The 23,681-nt window shown below is 38.5% G+C and overlaps 3 protein-coding genes and 2 long non-coding RNA genes across 5 annotated transcripts in view; 2 read left to right on the forward strand and 3 right to left on the reverse strand.

Moving 5' to 3' along the window:
• LOC111337959 (netrin receptor unc-40) overlaps nucleotides 1-10,427 on the forward strand; it is a 10,644-nt gene extending 217 nt beyond the window's left edge. Inside the window, exons 1-7 of the mRNA XM_088727998.1 lie at nucleotides 1-56; nucleotides 154-534; nucleotides 3,535-3,837; nucleotides 5,346-5,660; nucleotides 6,331-6,630; nucleotides 7,895-8,191; nucleotides 8,685-10,427. The exon at nucleotides 1-56 is cut by the window's left edge and continues 217 nt beyond it. Coding sequence (XP_088584124.1) covers nucleotides 1-56; nucleotides 154-534; nucleotides 3,535-3,837; nucleotides 5,346-5,660; nucleotides 6,331-6,630; nucleotides 7,895-8,191; nucleotides 8,685-8,791 — 1,759 coding nt within the window. The 3' untranslated portion in view covers nucleotides 8,792-10,427. The remainder of the gene's footprint in view (nucleotides 57-153; nucleotides 535-3,534; nucleotides 3,838-5,345; nucleotides 5,661-6,330; nucleotides 6,631-7,894; nucleotides 8,192-8,684) is intronic.
• Nucleotides 10,428-10,572: 145 nt separating this feature from the next.
• LOC111337974 (somatostatin receptor type 1-like) lies at nucleotides 10,573-14,417 on the forward strand. Its single transcript, XM_088728016.1, has one exon. The coding sequence runs from the start codon at nucleotides 12,786-12,788 to the stop codon at nucleotides 13,761-13,763; it is 978 nt and encodes a 325-aa protein (XP_088584142.1). The 5' UTR covers nucleotides 10,573-12,785; the 3' UTR covers nucleotides 13,764-14,417.
• Nucleotides 14,418-15,105: 688 nt separating this feature from the next.
• Nucleotides 15,106-23,681, reverse strand: part of LOC111337975 (uncharacterized) — a 33,956-nt gene continuing 25,380 nt past the window's right edge. The window contains exons 2-3 of the mRNA XM_088728024.1: nucleotides 17,060-17,132; nucleotides 15,106-16,267 (exon numbers count right to left, since the gene is read on the reverse strand). Coding sequence (XP_088584150.1) covers nucleotides 16,082-16,267; nucleotides 17,060-17,132 — 259 coding nt within the window. The 3' untranslated portion in view covers nucleotides 15,106-16,081. The remainder of the gene's footprint in view (nucleotides 16,268-17,059; nucleotides 17,133-23,681) is intronic.
• On the reverse strand, nucleotides 18,361-21,349 carry LOC148743583 (uncharacterized). The gene is made up of 2 exons (XR_015989737.1): nucleotides 21,196-21,349; nucleotides 18,361-20,799 (listed from the first exon to the last, which is right to left on the reverse strand). It is a non-coding gene; the product is annotated as an uncharacterized LOC148743583 (long non-coding RNA).
• Nucleotides 21,803-22,834, reverse strand: LOC148743584 (uncharacterized). The gene is made up of 2 exons (XR_015989739.1): nucleotides 22,658-22,834; nucleotides 21,803-22,418 (listed from the first exon to the last, which is right to left on the reverse strand). It is a non-coding gene; the product is annotated as an uncharacterized LOC148743584 (long non-coding RNA).

Consider the following 23,681-nt stretch of genomic DNA (forward strand, 5'->3'; position numbering starts at 1 on the left):
GGTGACCCACCCACATTGTACTCATGTGTTAATATTTCTATCAGTTTTTTTCTGGAGTAAGTGTATTTACTTGTCGCCAACCGTGTTGTTTTTATTCCTTTTAACGAGCGGGTTGAACCCTGATTATGTTTACTGTATTTTTCCTCCTCGCAGTTTCTGTGGCAAGTGCATTCGTTGTACACTTTACCACAAAACCCAAGGACGCAGACTACTTCGTAGCGACCGATGCCATTCTTCGATGGGAATATTCCAGCCGGGAGACGATCAAGTATGTAAAATTTGGAGTTCAAAGCGGCAAAGACGATGTTGCTATTGTAGTGAAAGATGTTACTGCTAAAACCGTTCAGTTCAACAGCTTGGTTCGGCCAGAAGTAACAGCATCATTTATCGGCCGAGTGAGCGCAGTGAAAGACGAACTAGCAAGTTTCAAGATTAAAAATCTCACGCTGAACGATACTGGAAGGTATTTTTGCCGTTTGGACCCGGGAAAAGAGAGTGTGTCTGTAGCTGAGTATGTCGAACTAACCGTTGTAGGTAAGTATTACACAGGTCACAGTTCTGCTTCAGTTTTATGGTTCTGCTTTCCTTAATAGGCGCGAATTTCTCATTCCAAGCGTAACGATAAAATAGTACGAACAATTAAAGTTCTTTGACCTTGCGGCATATAATGTACTTTGTTTTGCAAAAGTGAGCCGCTCTTCAACATCTGCATTTCATGTCGCGCCCGTAAATTCAGAAAAAATAACACCTGTTTTATTCACTCAGTATAAACTCCACTTTCATTCATATTTCATATATTTTTATGACTGAATCGAATGATTCAAATGCTGTTTTATCTGAAAAGTGATCATTTTTACATTCACATGCTGGAAGCTGCTCTGGAGAGGTATTGATTTCTGGCGTGCTGCTGTCAAATTAGTCATCGTTATTCGTTTTTCGCGTGGTCCTCTGTGCATTTGAGCTTGGCGATGAATTATCAACTTTGTCTTGACAGGGATTAGTCTTAGGATTTTTCCGCCAACCTTTTTGGGTTGTAATGAGACAGTTTCTACCATTTTTGCATTAAAGACATGTTCTTGTACGACAGCTTTCAACATGATAAAGCTCATTGACATCCACGCTCATAGATAAAATTATAAAGGTAGAAGTTATTTGTTTTTTGAGCCGAGGCACGAAACTGATGAGTTCTACTTTATCCGCTCACAAAAATAAACCGCACATTATACAAAAACTACCATTTAAAATTATCAAAGTCAGAAGTATAGGTAATCGCAGTTTCAAATCTTTCAAATCGTCCTCGACTGTATTTTTCAAAAGGCAAATTTTCAAACCTCCTATTTTGATCGATCGTTGCTCTACGGCGTTTTATTAATTCTGTCTCATTCAATATTTAGAAAATCTCTCAGTGGAAGTCAATTCAATATTCAGATAGCGTGGTGATAGGAAAGCCGGAATATGAAAATCTGCGAGACATACATTTGGGATTCACATTTTCGGCAGAAAACAATCAAGTTCGTTTCAATATTTGTTTGGTAACTTTCAGAAGTCAAATTGCTTCCAAAATGGATTCATTTGGAGAAAGCATACTTGTAAATGCGCGTGGCGCCGGGAGATTACAGCTTTGACTCACGTTCTGCGGTTTAACTGTGGCCTCCATTTGGCATTTTTTCTTTAAAAGACCAGCTAACTTCAGATGCATCAGATAGCGTCAGAGCTGTAACTGTGAATCGACGTTTGTTTAGTAACTTTTTGTTTCCACAACTAGAAGGTAAATGCCGTCAGCAGTGGAAATAAAAAAAGTCCAGACCTTTCAATGGCGATCATGAGTTTTGATTGTAACTGACGGGCGGCAAATGAACTTGAAATGAACTCGAAGCCGCAGCAAATGTTGGAATTTTAGCATAAAAGCCACGAAAATTTATTTCTAAGACCTGAAACGATCAAAATCTATAATGCACAAGGCCGTATGGTGCGGTGGGCCGTAATTAATTAGTTTTTGTCGATCGGTTTATATGATAATCGAGCAATCTCGCAAATATATTCATAGTTTTGGTTTCAATCGCACAAAAGTTGATTTTCTATTTTACACCGTAAAATATTTTGTCCAAGGTAATCTTTTCTGCCATTTAGAAACGCCAATTTATAGTATTGTTGGATTAGGAAGGTATATTAACCTATAAATGGACAGGCGGCAAGATTTGTCTAGGATGAAGATCAAAGCAGACGAAAAAGAAATTTTGTTCGTAAAAACGCATTTCCTAGACAGGTGCAAAATTCTTTGTTTATGTCAAAGCTTTTCAGAGTTTCTAAATTAACGTAAGAAAAAAAAGACCCATATACTTAGCATTCGGCGCAATATTTCTTTAGAGTAGAAATTAAATTTTAAGAACTTATCAATCTCAGCTCATACTTGGTTATTGCGATGGCAGAATAAAAGATTAGCACCGTTGGAAATGACTGAATCAACTTTATATAGAGGTCGCGAAGCATATTTCTTCAGAGCCTCATGTTGAATGATTAATGACCACCAATCGAAAAGAAACATTTCCATGCCAGTTTATAATCTGCCTTCAACATTGGCGGTGAAAAAGGCTTATCTCTTTAGTTTTTTTTTTTTTTTTTTTTTTTTTTTCGGCGTCAGTTACCAAAACACTATCCCCTTTGTCTGAAGTTACCGCGCAATTTCTCTAGCTCCACATGAATGTCCTTCTTGTAACAAAGTTCCGATATGCACCTTTAAATATTGATGACGACTTGTAATGATCGAATTTAAGATTCATTTTTTCCCCAAACGTGACGTTAATAAAGTTATCAAACTAACCACAAAATTACACCGTGTTTATGTCTTGCAGAATATTTTTTTACCCAAAGAAGAGTAATATCTTCCGTTTTCAAAATGAGTCGCGATTAATCAGTAGATGGCGTGACCCCTTGCCTTCTCGATATACGAGGGGGGCGTGTTAGTTGTCTCTCCCCAGTTCCCACTCAAAGCATAGATCTCTTTTAGAATTGCGAGCATGATTATTATTCGCTTATGTGCATGAATATTGGTCTCGCTTTTCACGAGGCTACGAAGACTAACTTACAAAACGATGCGAATTAGTCACGAACATATCGCGACACCTCGTGAACTCTGGGAAGGAAAGCGCAACGTGGCTCCCCAGAGTTGTTAAGGCGCCAGGAATATTCTTTCACAGATGTCTATTGAGTCCCGTGACAGATGACGCTTGGAAGGGAGACTGCTCTTAATCTAAGGAACTGAATTTACCCGATTCCCTGCTTAAAGATTTGCTAAATTCTTATGACCCCCCTCCCCATTGGCAGTTAATTGACAGTCAGTTTACCGTATTCCTCCCCCCCCCCCTTTCGCACTGCGCTGGCGACGACTGACTCCTTATCTACTCCCCCTGAAAATTATGTGATCCTCCAACACCTCCTCCCCGTCCTACCCTTTAAGGGATGAATAATGACTGGTCCCAAATTTTCATTTGAGTGTTGTATTACTGAAAACAAACCTGCGATTTCCTTATTTAGACATTATTACTGATCGTCAAAACTCTACCCAGCTGGTGGAGTCATGGGTGGGGCACAAGATTTCCCTCATCTGCACCGTCACCAAAGCATCGCCCGGATTACGTGTGGACTTTTCCTGGAGATGGTCAGACGATGCACAAGTCGTTGGAAAACAGGTTTATTGGAAAGGAAAACCGGATCCTTGGAAAGACCAAAGCCAAATGACAATAGTGACAAATGGTGAGCGGGATTTCAAGCCTGTGACATGCATCGCTAAATCAAGGACTTCAACTCAGCGGTTTAATGTTGTCATTAAACAACTCTGTAAGTGTTTGTTATTATTGACTGATTATTTTTTAATTGAGCTTAACAAATAGATTGAAATTTATTTATTCTGTATTAAGAAGAAGCAAACGTTTTTGATGGTCAAGTCATCTACGCGTCTGTTCACTAATAGGTCATAAGTAAGAACCAATAAAAATCCGTGTTAAAATAGGTCATAAGTAAGAACCAATAAAAATCCGTGTAAAATTTAGCTTGGCATATCAATTGAATTGGAAGTCAAGAAGTAACCTGGGAAAACACCGTTGGTCCGCAATTCATTATTTATTATAATATGAAACAGGATATCCAGTATTCAATAACCTCCTTGTTATGTCATTTACTGCTGTGAATAAATTTTTAGAAGCCCAGGAAGAAAGACTTTCACTCACTTATTCAATCATTGTTTTTTTTTTTTTACTATTTAACTGTGTTCTGATTCAATCTCTCTCAACCGGAGCAATTATCACTCACTCAACCGGAGCAATTATCGAAAGTAATCCGGAATTGCTTTGGTTTTTCTCTTCCCCGGTCTCTGATTGGTTTAGGAAACTCGTGCCATGCTCTAAACTACGGTGGCCCAGAAGGCTCAACGCAAACAAAAAATATACTGCAGCAAATAAAAAAATCAGAACGCAAAGAAAAAAAGTACCGCAGCAAATAAAAAAATGCAACGCAAACAAAAAATACTGCAGCAAATAAAATATGCAACACAAACAAAAAAAAAAAAGAAAACGCAAACAAAAAAAATTGGAACGCAACACCAAGGAAGACTGGGTAATAGTTCTTAGTTTCCCGCCAAAACAGCATGAACTGGAACTCGCTTTTGGCTATGGACGAAAGCGATCTGCGTAGGATTATAGAAGATTACTTTCATCGAGGGTTTGAAAATAGAGTTATTATCGATTTTTTAAAGGAGCAGCATGGTACTGTCATAAGTTCGCTGCAAAACATGGTTTCGGAAAGGTGAACAAGCAAAGGATGAAACGAGTGTTGGCGGGAAACTAAGAACTATTACCCAGTCTTCCTTGGCGTTGCGTTCCAATTTTTTTTGGTTGCGTTTTCTTTTTTTTTTTGTTTGCGTTGCATATTTTATTTGCTGCAGTATTTTTTGTTTGCCTTGCATTTTTTATTTGCTGCGGTACTTTTTTCTTTGCGTTTTGATTTTTTTGTTTGCTGCAGTATATTTTTTAGTTGCTGCAGTATATTTTTTATTTGCTGCAGTATATTTTTAGTTTGCGTTGAGCCTTCTGGGCCACCGTACTAAACGAATCAGACGTCAAACGCGTAACTTGGTCGTCGACGTTTTCCCGCGCTTTTGGTAATTTGCCTGTTTTTACTTTGATTTCTCATTGGGTAAAGCTGACACAAACCTTCATGCAATAAATCAATCAATCGATAATTCAATCCGTTCTAAGACCATCAATCATTCGTCCGTTCATCAGTCATTTCATTTGAAAAATCCCACAAGAGAAAAATCATTTTGATAATGCTAACTCACTTTTTCTCAGACAAGCCACGAGAACCCGTCAATGTTACAGCATACGACATTTCAAGCAATAAAACCGAGTGCCCCTTGTACAGCAGGCTCATCTGGGAGCCCCCCGAAGATGATGGGGGAACGCCTCTTACTGGTTACGTCGTTGAATATAAACATCCCATCTTCACTACCCGGGTTTTCATCAGCGAGACCATAACCCAAAGCACAGAGCACGTGATTTGCAAACTTCAAAGCGGATATCCACGTGAGATGCACGTGAATGTCAGAGCGATTAACAAAGTTGGTCAAGGATTTCGATCACACACAGTTTTGGTTTCATTTTTCAGTGAGTATTTCAGATTTAAAACGTCTCCTAAGGTTATGACGCGATGTCGCCAACGAAAGTTTCTCACCAGAAAAGTTTTCAACAGACTTTCTCGCTTCAAGCTGTCACCATTCCTAAAGGATCTTTCCGAAAGTACGAAGGCGATCACGGTGAAACGTCGTAAAAACAAAAGGCTAAGAGAGCAACAAGCACGCACGTGCATATTTCTTTCCAAAGAGCGATATTTTTTCTTTTCCTGCAAGGTTACGAAAATAAAGGTTTACCCGTAATGCAGGGCATCCCTGCCCAGCGGGGTTACTATAGTAATGCTCCGTATTAAGTTGCATTTGGGCTGGGACACAGCAGACGAATGGTTTCTGTGACAAACTGCTTCCTGTGTAACGCTTCATTGAAAAAAATCAACTAACCGTTGACATAAAAATTGGCGAAATCGCATCGATGGCGAGTTGTCTTGCCTCGGTAGGTAGGCCTAACCCTTCCAGGGGGGGAGGGGGGGGCAAGTTTTTTTCTCATGAAAACACTTCGGCTCTACTATCCGAGACGAGAAGAAATTTTGTTCAAAATGTATGTAACCTGCCTTGCTGTCACGAAAAAAGAACTTGCGAGGGGACAGCTGTTACAACTCACAATCTTTTCAAGCTTGGATCTTGCTTTGAATTTATTTGATTAGGTTCACCAACTGCTCCACTGAACCTGACCAGCAGATTACGTCGCAAAGAGCCGCCTCCCTATGATGTGTGGGTGACCTGGAGCCCCCCGGAAGAGGACGGTGGTGTTCCTGTGGCTCAGTATTTACTTGAGTACAAAGACCTTAACTCGTCTTGGACATATGCCAGAAAGCTGACAACTAACAACACTTACATGTGGATCAGTAAAACCGACGAGGCTTACGTATATGAAGTTCGAGTGTCGGCCAGAAATCAATTTGGATTGGGAACTGCGTCAAACACTTTGACAGTTCATTTTGGAGGTACCCTTTCATTCAATTTGCCCAGCAAACGAAGTAATTAACAACTATTCAACGAAGTGGAGGTGGCTAGAGCTGGAAATTTACCAGCTGCAAAGCTAGCCACCCACATTGGGGTGAATAGCAGTTTCAGTTTATAGTAAAACAGTGAGATGATATAGTACAAAAAGATGATTTTAACTCATTTATTCCTGCGACGATCTTGCGTACTTTGCTCGCAGGTTAACAGCAAAGGATATTCGGATTTTGAGAAGCCAGCCAATCAGAGCGCACCCTCAACACAATCCGCTGTTCTAGTCATGGTACTAATTTTACTAATCGAATTTATTTTAAGCTATGGGTCGTAAAGGAATACTTTATTTCTACTGTTTCTGAAACATGGTATGTTCACACCGCGCATAGTGAACGTACTACTCCCATCTTTCATTTGTGAAGGTAGCTATATCGTCATGATAAAAAATTTATTAACTTTGCGTTGCTGTCTTCGTATGATGAGCTTTTTCCCTTTACCAAAGTGGCTGAAGTCTTATTTCTTGTCACGCAAAAAAACAAAGCAAATTGCTGACTTTTCGTATCAAAAGTCGGAAACAGCATTTCTGCGTGTTCAGTTTTTGTGCAGGTTATCACTTCATTCAACTGCAATGAACTTGCATTGTGTTTTACCAAATTTGTCGTGGGTTTGCTTAGATCAGTGATTTCTTTTGTTAAGTCAAAAACAAAATAAAATCCCCATCCTCATTCGGCTTGGCCAGGAATGTCACGGTGCTCTGAATTCGATTGTGAACGACTTTTCACTCTGAGCAAGAAACGGGTATAATAAACGGGTGAACAGGGGAAAGGCATAGACCACTTTGATAAATGGCTGCCGGATTAATATTCTTTTGCTTAAATTTAAATTAGCCCTTCTGACCTCGCTTGAGATAATGTATTCTTTTGAATTTTGTACTGGAGAACGAGGCCAGAAGGGCTAATTTAAATTTAATCAAAAGAATAGTAATCCGGCAGCCATTTATGAAAGTGGTCTATGTGATCGTCAGTTTTCCATTTTAATCGACCGGTGGCTGATAAATCTTGGAGTATTGTAGGAAAGAAATAATTTTAAAGTTAGAAAGATATGGTATTTTCCATATATGACCTCAGACCTTGTTCATATTTCCTTTTACTTCTGTAAACCCTACTGAACCTCAACCGTCGTCTCATCAAAACTGCAATAACGCTAACACTTTCACATTTTGTGATCTGCATTTTCTTCTGTTTAATACTGTAGTTAAACCGGATCAACCCCAAAATCTGGTAAAAAAAGAGGTGTTCTTTGACGAGCAGAACAAACCAAACATCAAAGTAATGTGGAAACCTCCGATTTATGATGGTGGAGCGGCAATCACACATTACCATGTTGAACACAAAACCGTGAAAACAGAATGGAGCCGATCAGTGAAGTCTTCTGTTAAAGACACGGAATATACATTTCGAGTTGATAAATCAGAAACATACACAGTCCGAGCAAGGGCAGTGAACAAACTGGGTATAGGGAAACCAGCAGCAATAACAGTAAAGTTCACAGGTTGGTATGTGTGTCTTGAAAAGGCTTAAATACCTGGTTTTCGACCGACTCGTGTAGGTTAGAGTGAGGAAAAAGCAGTTCTTTTTTTGTCACGCGCTTTTCAAAAACGTCTGCGCGTAAACTCTCTCTTTACTCTCAATAATTACCCAAGTGGGGGGTGAATAGTAGTGGTTAGCTACTGAAGTGGAGGTAAATACCCACCACTTTCCTGAATGACTTTGAGGTTAATAATCGTTTTAGAATATATCACACAGAAACCGAAAAAAAAATAGTTTTCCTCTGTCAATATGCCAAATAACAATCGGAAATTTATCTCTTGCTGCGCGATTTTGTCTCTTCGGCTTCTTAGAGGGGAAAAAACTTGCTACTTACTTCCCAACCAGCCAATCAGCACGCACGAGAAGCACTGTTGATCTGTGTGGTATAATGATACAATCGCTAGTGAATTAATTTCTACCACTAATTATCCACATTTCCGGGTATTTATTTTCAGCGGATGATGTGAAAAATCTTGCAAAAGCAAAGAACTCTACCTCATCGACAACTTCTGCATCCTTTGTGGTGATTCTTCTGTTTTTAATGTCGAACCCTTTAGCGTAGTTTTGCAAGTGCAGAGCAAAAAGACGTTTTATAGGGAATGATAAATGTAGATATGGAGGCCGTAAATCATTCTCCGTTGCATGAGTTAACCATGAGAAGAAATGCAGTAATAGAAAACGAAGCTTTCCTCCGGGAACAGAGAATACCGCGTTTTCCGGGTTGAAGACAGTTAGACTCCATGGAAATACGGTTTGTGTTGCATTGATGTTGAGAAAATGTGTTTATATTTCTTTCAAATCGTCATCACCAGACAAGAGAGGATTGACTAACGCGACTGAATCTTCCATACGGACCTGGCCTTTATGGACCTTGATTCCTTGGATCTTATTTGTGAGGTTGTTATTCCTTAGGTCCTTATTCCTTATATCCTTATTTCGTAGGTCCTTATTCCTAACGATCTTATTCCTTAGGTCCTGATTGGTTAGGTCCTCATTCTTTAGGTCCTTATTCCTAACGATCTTATTCCTTAGGTCCTGATTGGTTAGGTCCTCATTCTTTAGATCCTTATTCCTAACGATCTTATTCCTTAGGTCCTGATTGGTTAGGTCCTCATTCTTTAGGTCCTTATTCCTAACGATCTTATTCCTTAGGTCCTGATTGGTTAGGTCCTCATTCTGTTGGTCCTTATTCGTAACCATCCTATTCCTTAGTTTCTTATTCCTGAGAAGCCTAAACCTCTAACACGTTCTAAGAACTTGAGTGTTTGAAGACGCTCCTTCCCAGTTTACGCGCGGAAAATTTCATCCTTCCTTATCAGTGCAGGTTGTTGTTGTTGTTGTTGTTTTTTTGTTTTCAATATTTCTTTTACAAGAGTTTCATGGGAAGTAGTAAATATTCAAGTTAATTTTTAAGAAAAGGTTCCATTATGGTATGATACCATCGGTATCATGGACGTGTCTGCGAAATTAGTTTCTCTCAAGTTTTGTAAAATAAACAGTTCACATTAAAAAAAAAAAAAAAAAGAGAGATAGATAGCAAGGATGTTCACTGCGTTGTGTCTATTTTTCATGTTTTCTGACCGTGAAATTTTGCCTATGTCACTCCTGAACAGAATGAGATAGAAATGACGTCGAAATCTGTTACCATAGAAACGCTAAGAGCTTTCGCTTTTTTCCTCATTCAAATCATTTGGAATAGATCCGGCAGTAGAACAAGCCTTTGAAAGAAATAAGAATTGTAAGACGCCTAGCCTATTTGCAAGCGGTTGTTAGTTTTTTCAAGCGGGAGATTCAGCGCGGCGAATATTCAATCGTCATGTTGCAAGGGTGGAAGATCTGGGACGAGTGGCAAAGCGAGGAGGAGGGGGAATATTCGCCGCGCTGAATCTCGCGCTTGAAAATACAAACTACCGCCTGCAATATGGTTATAAGACGCCCTTTCTGATTCATCCGGATCATTTTTGACGCAATATTATCAACTCTCAACTCGGCTACAAAAATTTCTCACTTTCGATGAAACAAACAATTTCCCCGGTTATTTTTCTATTTCTTTAATTTTTGTGATTTTCTTCGTGTTTGTATGTGGTAGGATGACAATTAAAGAGAGAACACGTAAGACTGCAGTCCAATGTTTACAAATTTTACGTCGTCAATAGTAGGCGGCCAAGTCCTTGATGCAATAAATGTTTTAATATTTGTCTGGATTCTCATTCAGTTTATACCTAATTTCAGAAACGTCATAGAAAGAAAAACAAAACAAAATAGGGAAAAAGAAAAGTTCTATAGCTTATAGCACATGTATACAGCGTAAGTATATCTACAGCTATATGTCGAGTTAGAAAAGTACAACTACGCTTTCATCCCTACAAGCCTGTTTCGTGATTGCTCACTCATCAGGGGATTTTACAAAATCCCCTTATGAGTGAATAGCCACGAAACAGGCTTGTAGGGATGAAAGCGTTGTCTTTGCATTTTTCTAACTCAACATACATTGCGCTCCACTTTTATGTATCGAGCACCGTGATACGGAAAAATCAAAACGCAGACTTCCTATATATACATCTATATCGGGTAATGGGCTCCTGTCTATATTTAACAATAGGGACCTTAAGAAACCACCACGGCGTCGCCAAGAAAGACTTCGATTAAAAAATGAATTTCTACTCTTAGTTAGAATTTCAAAAATGGCTGCAGGAGCTTACTGTCTCATACAACGCCACAGCTCAACTTCAGCATGACGTATAAAGTAGCCGTTAAGTTCCAAATGGAAATTAAAATAATTTGCCGTCGCTGTTTCGGTTCGCAGACGACGCAAATTTTGGCGATTTCACGTTGTTGTTTTGCATAGGACGGCTAAGAAATGTACAAAGCTTCAAAACGCACGTGTTGAGCTATTGTTCTGCCAATTAGATCTCTTGTTTTTCCACGTCCTCGTTGCCGTCGCCGTGGTGGTTTCTTAAGGTCCCAAATTATTCGCCGAAGGCGAGGTGGATATCGTCGAATAATCCCCGAGAAGAAGGCGAGGTGGATATCGTCGAATAATCCCCGAGACGAAGTCGAGGGGATTATTCAACAATATTCACCGAACCTGAGGCGATTAATTGCTTTAGTATAATTTCAGAGCTGAGCAACAGAGAAATTTCTAAAATCATAGCATTTTAGTAACATTTATTAACATTTTATTTTAACATTTTATTTAAACCGCGTGGAGCGGTTTATATGGCGTCATAGAAGGAACCGCTCGACCAATCAGATTGCTGGAAGCACTTTGCTCAGCTCTGAAATTATACTAAATCTATATAATTAAGTTTTGGAATCGCTTGAAATGTTTGAACAACATCTAATTCTCTCAAGAAGTTGAACTAATTTTTCAAAGGAAATTCTTCCGAACACTGTTCGGTTGACAATTATACCTGTTTGGTTTTTTCCTTTTTTAGATGACGTTATTGCAATTAAGGGCGCCCAATAAAGGGAAAGAAGGAATTACAATCAAAGGAAAATCAAATTTGAAAGTTGTGACAAATTAACGTCATAAAACCATTACTTGAGTCTGCATTTCTTTCTAGTGGTGTCTCTTTGACAGTGTTGACCTTTTAGAGTAACATTTGTGAAACTTAAAAAATGGTTTTCAAATGCAAGGCAAATAATTTTAAAACCATTGTTTAACAGTACAATATTTTAGGGAATTGGAGAACAGCTTTACTCGGAGGTAAGAAACATTAATGCAGCTCTTGTTGAAGTCGTATTAATTACTACCCTAATTCGAATATTAGATTATTTCTCTTGAAAAATTTGTTTATTTTGCCTCTTTTTTTTTTCCCGCACTTTGCTTTATGCCATTTAATGGATTAGTGTTGTACAAAGATAATTCAGGTAAAGCTGATTAGCCCAAAGTTGGAAAACCCAATTTTGCTTAGAAAAAGGACATATTCTAATTTAAATGTCTAGAAAGCCAAATGTTATTAATAACAATAATAACTTTATTTATACTGCAAAAATAGATCAGCTGAACTTAAATAAAGAAAGCTGCTATTCACCTATGTGCAGTTCACAAAATATTTTAAATTCGTGTATTATTCCATGTACAAAATTTAATTAGTGTTTTGATGCTAAATCGACGGGAAAGAACAGTATTATTTCTTTACAGTGCGAGATTGGCGGAAACGCCAATTTGAAGATTTTCTCTATCTGGTACGTAAATTGTAAGCAAAGATGTTTTGGCTTTGACCAACGGCTGATAGCGATGCAAATCATTATTCTAACGAATTCAAATCCTCGAACGACCCCCGCAAAGGCTGGGTGCTACATCAACAATGCTGTTTGTCAAAGAGAAAACATTTAAATTTTATTTAATTTTTCCCCGCAGTAGTTGATGCCAGAAATTTTTTCATTTTCAGCCATTCGCTAAGCACACTCTTCAATTATCATCTTAATGACGTCCGACGAATTAAGCTGGTTTCCGTTCAGTTTATGGTGAAATAACCTCGTTTTGCGGGTCACGTCACATCCATACAGTCTTTGTAAAGAACAATATTGCAAACTATAGAGAGTTGGACATGGAGGAGGATTCGCAACAGGACTTTCAGCGTATTTCCCGGTCTGATATTGTGTTGGCGGTCTTATATGCCGTTGTCATAATTGCGGGCATTTTTGGCAATTCGCTTGTCATTGCCGTGGTTTGGAGAACGCGTTCAATGCACACGGCTACGAACTATCTGCTTGTGAACTTGGCGTCTAGCGATATTCTCGTTTTGTTATGGTGCCCTCGCACTTACGATTTCGCTGTCACGGGGTCGCTTACCAAAGGCACTACAGGCGACTACCTGTGCAGATTTTTCATTGCTGATCCAATGGATATCTTATGTCTTGGTGTTACGTTATTTACTCTGACCGTACTAGCGGTAGAACGGTATCAAGCGCTCGTAACACCTCTAAGCACCAAATATAAGCTCACCAAGAAGAGTGTAATATACGCTATCACTACAACTTGGATTGTTTCTTTACTAGTAAGCATTCCAGACTTTATTTTCACTCACTTTGATGGCAATCTTGGAAAATGTGTGTCACCGTTGGGACCTGAAGTGGACGCTAGCAGCGGCAAAGCCACTTATGTTGTCATTGCGATCAGCTTGAACATCTTTATTCCATTCCTAGTCATCACATTTTGTTATTTTCAGATCCTACGTGGTATGTTTATTACTCAAACCATTTGTGCGGGACCAGCGAACGTAAATTCGGAGAAACGAAAACTTGCCGTTCTCATTATAGCTGTGACAGTTGTATTCTATATCCTCGTTTTGCCTTTTGCCATATTCATGCTCCACGTTGCTTTCAAGAACCACTTTACCAAAGAGTACAGACATAATGAAACTGACGTGACAGTGCTGAAAGTTTTAAGCTTTCTTATCATCGCCAACAGTTCTTTAAACCCAGTATTGTACGCTTTTCAAAGCGAGAATTACCGGAGGGGCTTCAGAAGTTTATTCTGCCCCAAGAACTCTGTCGGCCAAGTACAAAATTATCCTCTGGGGTAAGAGATGATCAACCGTGAAATCAGCGGGACGATCGTCCAGGATGAAATAGTCCTAAAGTGCGATCTGCGAAGGAATCTATCAGAGTCAATTCCTCTGGATTTTATCATCAGCAAGAAAAGCTGTGTCAGTGAGTGTCAGTTTGAAAAGGAGTAAAGAATATCCCGCAAATGTTAGAGTACCCTTCTTCCCTTCCTGTCATTATATCGAATTAAATGACTGTTGACAACCCCTCGAAAATAAAACGAAAATGTATACTAGAAAAAGCTGATACATGATCAGACTGAACAACGAGGCGGAATTTCGCACTACGCAAGAGACAATGTGGCGCTAATTAATTTGTATGTTTTTGCAGCTTTTTCTAGAAAGATCAGCTTAGGGATTACAAAAACAGCGTGTAAATAATCGAGCTAAGTTATCCATTGCTCTAATATTATGGTGAACTTGTTTACATACATGCAGTGCAACCTTTTAACCGTTCCTTTTTTTTTCCCGCAAAACAAGACGCGTTTTCATTCTCTTAAACGTGCTGTCTTTCAGATATACCGAGAGGCGAATGATGAAAATTTTATTTAACATGTATAACCCTTCAGGTTTAGACCACACAAACATCATTAAAACACAATAAAACACAACAATAGTCTAACAATTGTCTAATCCGGTCTCTCGCATACATCCAACTTGTTGCGCAAAGTTTATTTCTACAAAACGTTCAGGTTTTAACTGTGGTTTAGTTCTCCTAGGAATGATGCCCGTGCAGCAGATGGTCTTTTAAAGCGCAAAACCCTAGTTGACGTTATCTAAACAAAATTGCGTGCATTTCACTTAAAGCTACTCAGTAAATGTCAAAAAATGCCAGATTATCTCGACAAAAACAACTCGTATCGCACTAAAAATTCTTCTTTGAGAGCTTTTCAAAGGTGAAATAGTCGTGCTCAAGTGAATTCGAGTCAAGTACATATTATTTCATCCGGTCTGTCACACAGCCTCGCGACAAATTGATTCCTTGATTAATTTTCAAATATGATTACTCTTAGTGGAACTTTATTTTTCATTCCCTGTCTTAGGGCCTGATTACATGAGCCGGGGTGGCCCTGTTAGCCGGGCTGATTTCTTTTGTTTTGGTGTTCGCCAAAGCGTGAAAACAAAAGAAATCAGCCCGGCTAACCGGGCCAGCTCGGCTCATGTAATCAGGCCCTTTAGTGTTTTGTAAACATCAGTGACATCGAATGGTTTCCTGTAGGTAGCATGAGTAAAACGTCAAACGAGACGCCAAACTCAAAACAACACTAGCAAAAAAGAAAAGATTCTCGTTCTCCTGAACGGAAATGAGTAACACTGGTGATCGGAAATTAAAAAATGTCCTTGTTTATTGGAAGTAAAATTGTAATTGTCAGTATTTTTCTTTAATAGGATTGCAACTTTTTATTTCAGTTTTCGAACCGACCGAACCCTCTAATATCCCCAGTGATGTTCTCGGAATCCATTTTGCTTCGAAAAAAATTTGTTGCTATAGGATTTTACCCCAAATGCATTGACCGTCACCCGAGAAAAGACCGGCTTAATATAACAGGATGTACAATGTTACGATAGCGGCTTATCTCGCACACATTACAGAAATCGTTGATAATTAACTTGTGGAGAAATTGGGGGTCATAGAGTCAGACGTGTTTGACCACACTTGGTGAAAATTCTACGGAGAAACCATTTCCTTACTATTCTCTAACTTAACCCGAGTTTCATCTACAGTATTTCATATTAAACTGACAAAGCAGTAGGTAAATAGGGAAAAGAAACTGAGGTGCTGTGTCGGTATGGTGTATAGCGAGGTTTCATCACTTGAGTCAATAATGTAAACTGGCCGCCGTAAAGAGTTAATTAAAGCTGCTGAGAAAGCTTTTACAAGGTATTTTTCGCAAAGGTCTGTGATTGGTCTAGACAACTTGTACTGTTCCTTCATGCAAATCCTCGATCAATCACGACTATAGTCACGATTAGTCATTGTTTTTTTCCCGTGCGGATGTTGGTCTCTGCGTTTACGAGTTATCATCGGCGGGCATTAGCTATATCTTGTGAATCCAATCTTCTCCCTCTCTGGCCATCATGGTTCATTATGCCATTATTTGTGTTTTTCTATCTTACTAAACGAATGTTCCATTTAAGCTGATGGTAATTCTGTAAATTGCACTCAAGTTCCCTAAAAACTTTAAAACTGACAATGACCGAAATAGTTACCTGAAGCAAATCAGGTAACTTATTTGAAGAAACAGTTGTTGTGATCCTCTGCATAAATGAAACTAGGGCTTTGCTTTGACGATACATCATTTAAAACCTCTTGATTGGTTCTCTGTTTGAAATTGCTTCATCCCATTTTCAGAGCCTGATACTCCTATAGAGTTTTGGACCCCACAGTTCACCTTATAATTGGCTTCACGTGGAGTCATTTTATCAATGTCTTGCTCAGTGTAACCCAGTGATGCAAGTGATTTCCTCATCTTTTTGGTGATCTAATGTTAATAGAAAAAGGAAAGAAAAATAAGTCACCTTTATCCGCATTTATCATCGGACAGGACTTGATGGCACTACTGGGAGAGGGTTTCTTTTGAACAGAATATTTCAAAATAATATAACCTTTTGAAATTTGAGAAACAATTGGCCATCATTTTCTGCGAAATGTTATCTACAACCACACAGCACTTTCTTCATTTAAGACCCTGTACAATTGCAATTGAGGAGGACCGGATTGTCATCAATAGTGCAGCATTTCCTCCTCTGCTTATAAGAGTAAGTTTGTTCTATAAATCAAGTCCTAACCTTGATTTGACCCCAGTCTTTCAAAGCAACTAACAGTTTTGGCTAAAGTTTTCAAATCAGCTCCCCCTGCTTCTTAAAGTTCCCACCACCATATCAGATATGCCACTGGAAATAAGTGCTCTTGCGGTACAACATTTATTTTCCTTTTCTTTAAAGAATAACAAATTGTCCACAATGGGAGTTGTTGAACATTCAACTTAACAGTTTTACATTATCTCTCTTTGGGAAATATCAGGTACCCCTATCCTTTGTTTTCTGGCTCTTGAAAATCATCCACACCCCAGTGGAATGAGTCAATAGACATCTCAAGGTGGGCATAGAAATTTTCTGCAGCTTTGGCACCCATTTGTTTAAATTTATGCAGATATGATATCTGACTGTCAATGGACAAGTAAACTTACAGGAGTAATAATTTACCCTCCTGGAGCAACTCCAAAGATCAAACTAACACTGCACTGCATTCATCATTATACTACGATAATTACCATAAATGATACTGATGCTTGTTGCTGTGGTTGTCCAAAGAGAAAAGCTTCTAAAGCTTTCTGTGAGTTATATCTAATTATGGAGGAGAGATTACATCAGCTTACCTCATCATGGATAACCAAATTAATCATATGTGGTTTTGATGAAGAGTACATTTAAGTGCTGGCAATGAACCAATATCTCATGCAAAAGGATTATCAATATATACTATGATAAAGAAATTAAACCAAGATAGACTCTGTAATTGTGAGCAATTGGGCTCTTAACAACTTTACTTGTGACCAAGCAACCAATCCACTGATATACCTTATTTTCAGCCTTAGAAACTCTCTGCAGCAGCCAGTTTAATTTGATTGGTGCAGTTGATAAAAGCATAATTATTATCTCATTTAAGTGAGGAGATAATATGCTTTTATCAAAAAGCAAATGAAAGTCCGACTGATGGTTTCAGTCAAATTAAATTCAGATACAGGTTCGGCAAACTGTAGTGCTGCGTCCGTTGAGTTTAAAATAACGTAAACTGGTCACCGTAAAAGAGTTTCTGTAATCTAGTAGTCCTAAATAAAGCTCATGTCTGACGGATGAGTTGGTTGATCATTTACAATATTATTCTCATGACTTTCATGTGTGATTCAGGGCTACCCTTGCGAAAAGATCTAGGAAATTCCTAGGAAATCCTAAGATTTTCCTAGGAATTTCCTAAGAATATTCCTAGGAAATTCCTAGGAATAAGGTGTGAAATTTCACAGTAAATTGGGACGAAGAATTCAAAGAATTCCTAGAATTTCCTAGGAAATTCCTAGGAGTGAAAAAATTAAAATCTGAAAAAAATCCTAGGAAATTCCTAGGAATTTCTTAGGATACACCTTTCACTTTTGTCTGACCAAGATTAGGTCCCCAAGGAAATTCCTAGGAAACTCCTAGGAATTTCTTAGGAAAATAGGAAAAATAGAATATAGACACTTTAACAACTGCCCCACAAAGTGGAGGTAGGGTGCCTGAGACATCCAGGAGCTTCCACTATTGGCAGCCAGCTCCTAGATGAAGACTGCTCCCATGGATGGCAAATCCAGGCGACCCAGCCATGAGCCCCCACACAGAAGGAGAAAAACAGGGAAAAATGCTAACGCTCAGAAAAACACTGACTAAAACACTAACAAAACTGAACAACGCCCCGTGGACCAAGAACAAAAGGAATACAGGTGCATGCCAGACCGCTGACTGTGCCGGATAGCACTTGTGCTCCACGTTGTCAACTCCATTAAATTGCACTTAACTGCATAAAACATACAACACCATATGATAGGAATTGAATTGAATTTATTATATACAACTCAAATAAACATTATAATTAACAATACTTTTTGTTGTTACTATAGATTGTACATGTATATACAAATTACTTGGAATGCAAAACAAACAGTAAAAGATCATTCAAAGGATTAATAAATTGACAACTTAGGATTCACATATATCAATTATCAGAAATCGTGCAAGGCTGATGCAATTTGAAAAGTTTGGATCAAAATATACATTTTTGGCAAAATCATTATTTTCCAGTGGAGCATGTTTTCATTCCGGCTGATAAAATGCGAGCACAAACATGTCAATACTATTTTGGCATCTGAACTAATTAAGATTGTTATTCTTATGTGATATCATTTTAATTGTTAATTAGTATAAAATGCAGATGCAAGTCACTTGAAGAGATAAAGGATTAAAGACCTCACAAAATTATTCAAATTCATATATTGTTACGTCAATCCATATTCATTATCAACTGTGTTTCTTCAAGGCTTAACCTTACCTGTAAAGGGTGCTGTGTTTGTCTACAGCTAGGAAAGTATCCTCTCATTTCACTAGGTTTGATGCTGAGAATGCTCCCAAAAAATAGTGTTTTAAGAATGATACACAAAGAACACTAGTTTACTTATGAAAATTGATGAGCTACCAATTAATCACTCCGACGAAGGGCTAACGCTCGAAACGTCAGCTTTTGTAATCGTTACGGTGGCCAATTTACCATTTCAACTTTGTTGATATATCCAAATTATTTCGTTACTCCCACCGACACAGCCCCAAACAGTTTCTTTAGAAACTATCAGCCTTTACCAATTAATCATACCCATTGTGTATCATTCATTCATTTATCATTTATTTAACTTTTAATTAATCATTAAATAGCATCTATGGATTACTTTAGCCAGGACCTTACCGTGTTGATTCCACTTGAAGTCCAGCATCAGCTTTTGTTAACATATGTGTTCCATTCAAGTCATGTTAAAAACTGAGACATTGCTACACAGAAAGGCAGAAAAATTGTGCAGTAATATGTCAGCTGATGACACTGTAATGTTTAAAGTGAAATTCCATGCAGGAGCTGTTGAGAAGCCAGGATTCTTGATTTCAAATTCAATCTTGATCATGTCTTTACCTTCATAATAACAATTAGAATTACTTAATTGCTTCCAAATTAAACTCAAGTAGTGGCTGTCCAAGCTTCAGAATTAACAAAGTTTTACTGGCTATTGTATGAGAGCCTCTTGGTGAATCATAGATAAGAACACAAGTGACATTTCCATCACTATCTGGTATATAAACACCATCTGATGAGTCTACCACACCAGTAACTTCCACAGTTATGGTTCCATTAAATGATTCATTCCCCTTGTTCACCGTGTCTCCGAAAGCAAATTCAGCAAAATTTTGAGTTAGTGGAAACAGGTGAGCTGTTAAAGGACTCAAACTTAATCTGGGTCCTGATCCTTCCATTAGTAACTTTGGTTTCACTCCTTTTGATATGTCAACCACATATCTACTTAAAAATTTCATAGGTGTTGAGTTCCTGAAGACAGGAAGTAGTACCTGAAGTTTTACATTTGCTGTTATCCTTGGAATTTGAAAGCTTGCCAAAAACGTTATTTCCTCATCTGATGTTAAAGTGAGGCCAGGAGTCTCTGGAATTGATGTACCCTTTGATTCAAACTGAAGATTACCAGGAATGGGAGTTCTATACGATGCTTAATGCTAATGTCATCTTTCATATTTTGATTTGAAATTGTGACATTTTAAGTAATGTTTAATAAACTAGCAGCTCTGGCTGAATGTTGCAATTTAAGTCTGACATTAAGGGTTGCAGTCCAACTAACATCTTGTGAGATGATGTGAAAGTTTATAGCTTTGAATCCTAGCATGTGATTAGAAACCACTGAAGAGCTAGAATTTATCTCTAACGATGGCACAAACGAACAGTTTGATATGTTGGAAGTGATAATCCCGGATTGATTGCTATTATTTGTGTAGCTTACAATGTCAAACACAATTGGTAAAGTAATTGCCAGATTAATAAACACTGAACTGTTTATCACCTCATAGCAAGCAGAAGAGTTTTCGTGCGGGGCATTAATCTTTGTTCCATTAAAATCCAAGTGAAAGGTCAAATTTATCGAGTCGCCTCCTTTAATTTGAGTTAACGACGGAGGGAAAGCTTGAGAGGTTATGAATAAACCGTGACTATCAAATGCTAACGCCATTTAATCAGCTAAGGTCCTTCGCTGAGTACATCACTGAGTAAATGCATTTGTTATTGACGAGGTCGTGTGTCCACAGACGTCGAGCGCAAACAGCAAAACAATTGACGTGATGAGCATCTTATCATTGAGTGAGCCCTTCAAATGTAAATTTTCCGTATTTTTGAACGATTGTGCTATCGGAGCAATGAAAATAGAACGTTGCGTACCTGCACAAGGAAAAGCTACAAAATGTTAAGAGTTACATAAAGCGCACAGTACAAATAACACTCGCGCTGAAATTAAAGTTGCAAGTTCTTCTTTTGAAACTATCACCTTAACAATTGCATATGGTAACGGAAACTTGACGAAAACTCCCTGATTTGCACAGAGAGTAAGTATAAGTTTTAACGATCATCTCAAATACATAGAAGATACTTTAAATGAACAAGGACGTATCGACGGAATTCGATTGAGTTCGATACAATTTGGAAACTCTTTATCCCATTGAAATTCAAGTCAAGTATTTCAACACAATTTTTTGCTGATAAATATACTACTTGGGGATTCCAAGCTAAGATTTGAACAACTTGGCACGCTTTAGGATACACCAACAACAATCTTACCTCTGATCAATAAAAGATTGGTGCGTAAATGCAAGGTTCGTACACTAACCAATTTGAGCAAAAAATACTTAAAAACCACACAGAATTTAAAAAGAAAGCGAATCACCTCAATATAAAATTTACGTCACTCTCTAGGCCGTGAAATTTGTTCTAGTTTGACCATCCTCGGAGACCCAGGGGCAGTGAGTTCAAGTTAAGGGCAGAAGAGCCCCTGGGGACATTGTCTTACAAGACTAGTTCCAAACGGTCGCAGTCGTTCTGGCATCTGATTGGTGCCAGAAAATCTTTGTGTTTTTCTGCCCAATCAGAGTGAAGTGTCGTTTGGAGTCCTTTCGTGTGTATTAACACGCACATCTACAACAAGCTCTGTTGCTCGCCATGTTTGTCTCGGCCGTGCGACGAAGCTTTGCCCGAGGTGAAAAGTTTCAGTCTCAGCACACAATGTAAGAGAAATCGATCAGATTGTCCGCGAAATCTTACCGGAAATTATACCGAATACTTTCGCAGGTATCACAAGAGAACGTGTTCAAAAGTTTGCGAGGTTCGTATAGAACATAATGGTTGCAGGCACTGATATGTCGCTTTAAACGTTAGATGAGATGTAAGCTTAAACTTTCAAGATTTTTTGTATAATTTGCTGTCACTGAAACTTTTCCAATCCCGTGAAGCCATTTCGTCGCAAGGGCCACGCAGGTATGTAGAGCAACTGGCGCTTACGCATTTTTTTGTGCACGCCCGGCCAAAATCTAATCTAATCTTCGCTTGAAAAATTAAAAATAAAAGCTAAACGTGGAAACTTTTGTTTATTAGATGTGGGTAGATAACCCTGTACTAAGCTGACATTTACAATAAAGCAAGCCCGCCCTTTCCATCCAATATTTCTTGGTCTTTGGTTTTGTTTTCCCCGATGAAAGCAGCATCGATTCCAAATGATCAAAGGTAATTAACTTGGTCTTCAACAATCGATAAAAGAGGTGAAATGACAATGACCAAGGGACTAGAAGAGAATCCGTGGCCTTTCGAGCTCAAGAATTTGAACACTCAACGCAGCAGTTGAAAGATTAAACTTTCTCCAAACCCCTTCGGTAACTGTCCGAAAACATATCTCCTTTCCACGATGTTCTCGATGATTAGTTTTTGTTCAGATTTTAATTAGATAACCGGAAACACAGCTAAGCTTTCTTTAAGCGCTTGCTGAAGGTCGTCCACGTACTTGACGTTATCTGCAAGTTTGGCGATATTGTAAAGACTTTACCACAAGGCAACGATTAGAGTTTGGCGCGCACAGAAAGCTACGCAAGCATAAGCGCCAGTTGCTTGACATACCTACGTGGCTTCACGGGATTGGAAAAGTTTCAGTCACAACAAATTGTACAAAAAATCTTAAAAGCTTTAAGCTTACATCTCATCTAACGTTTAAAGCGACATATCAATGCCTGCAACCATTATGTTTTATACGAACCTCGCAAACTTTTGAACACGTTCTCTTGTGATACCTGCGAAAGTATTCAGTATAATTTCCGGTAAGATTTCGCGGACAATCTGATCGATTTCTCTTACATTGTGTGCTGAGACTGAAACTTTTCACCTCGGGCAAAGCTTCGTCGCACGGCCGAGACAAACATAGCGTGCAACAGAGCTTGTTGTATACATGCGTGTTAAAACACACGAAAGGACTCCAAACGACACTTCACTCTGATTGGGCAGAAAAACACAAAGATTTTCTGGCACCAATCAGATGCCAGAACGACTGCGACCGTTTGGAACTAGTCTTGTAAGACAATGTCCCCAGGGGCTCTTCTGCCCTTAACTTGAAATCGACTCACTGCCCCTGGGTCTCCGAGGATGTAGTTTGACGCTCTAAGCCCAATATTTGCATAAGATACAAAAGATTCATGCCTCCATTATTCCACCATTCTTCGTTTCGTTCCGTTGTCATAGTTATTAGCAGACAGATCAAAACAACCGCTGGACAATGACGGCACGTTTTCATAACCTTGCGTTTTCCTTTCGTTTGAGGTTCTGGTTTTGTCCAGCAGTCTAACACTTTTCCTTAAAGGCCTTAAATTTCCTTCTAACTTAATTTTAACAGGCATTTAACTAGTGCACGAGTTTTAAAATCTTCTCTTTTTTTTAAAGCTGTTTTTTTTTGACGGTCAAAATCTACATATTTCAATTCATAATTGATTTGTTGTAAATACATCGATATTTTTATCACAAATGAAGCAATTTTTTAACAACAAAACATGTTCAAACATGATGAATAATAGGTAAATCAATAAAATCGTGTTGGTCCAAACTCTAACACTTCTGATATTTCACGCCGCCAGGCAAACAGATTTTAAAAAAAGCAAAAAGAAATGGTCGAGTTGATTAGACATAAAATAACCGTTCTGTTTTCAGGATTCACCTGTCCTTGTTATCACCTAACTTAGGCAAACTAAACTGCTAAGATAACTAAAACTGAGTCAGCAAAAAGGACCATC

Source organism: Stylophora pistillata, chromosome 1, assembly GCF_964205215.1.
Source record: "Stylophora pistillata chromosome 1, jaStyPist1.2, whole genome shotgun sequence".
Classification (NCBI taxonomy): domain Eukaryota; kingdom Metazoa; phylum Cnidaria; class Anthozoa; order Scleractinia; family Pocilloporidae; genus Stylophora; species Stylophora pistillata.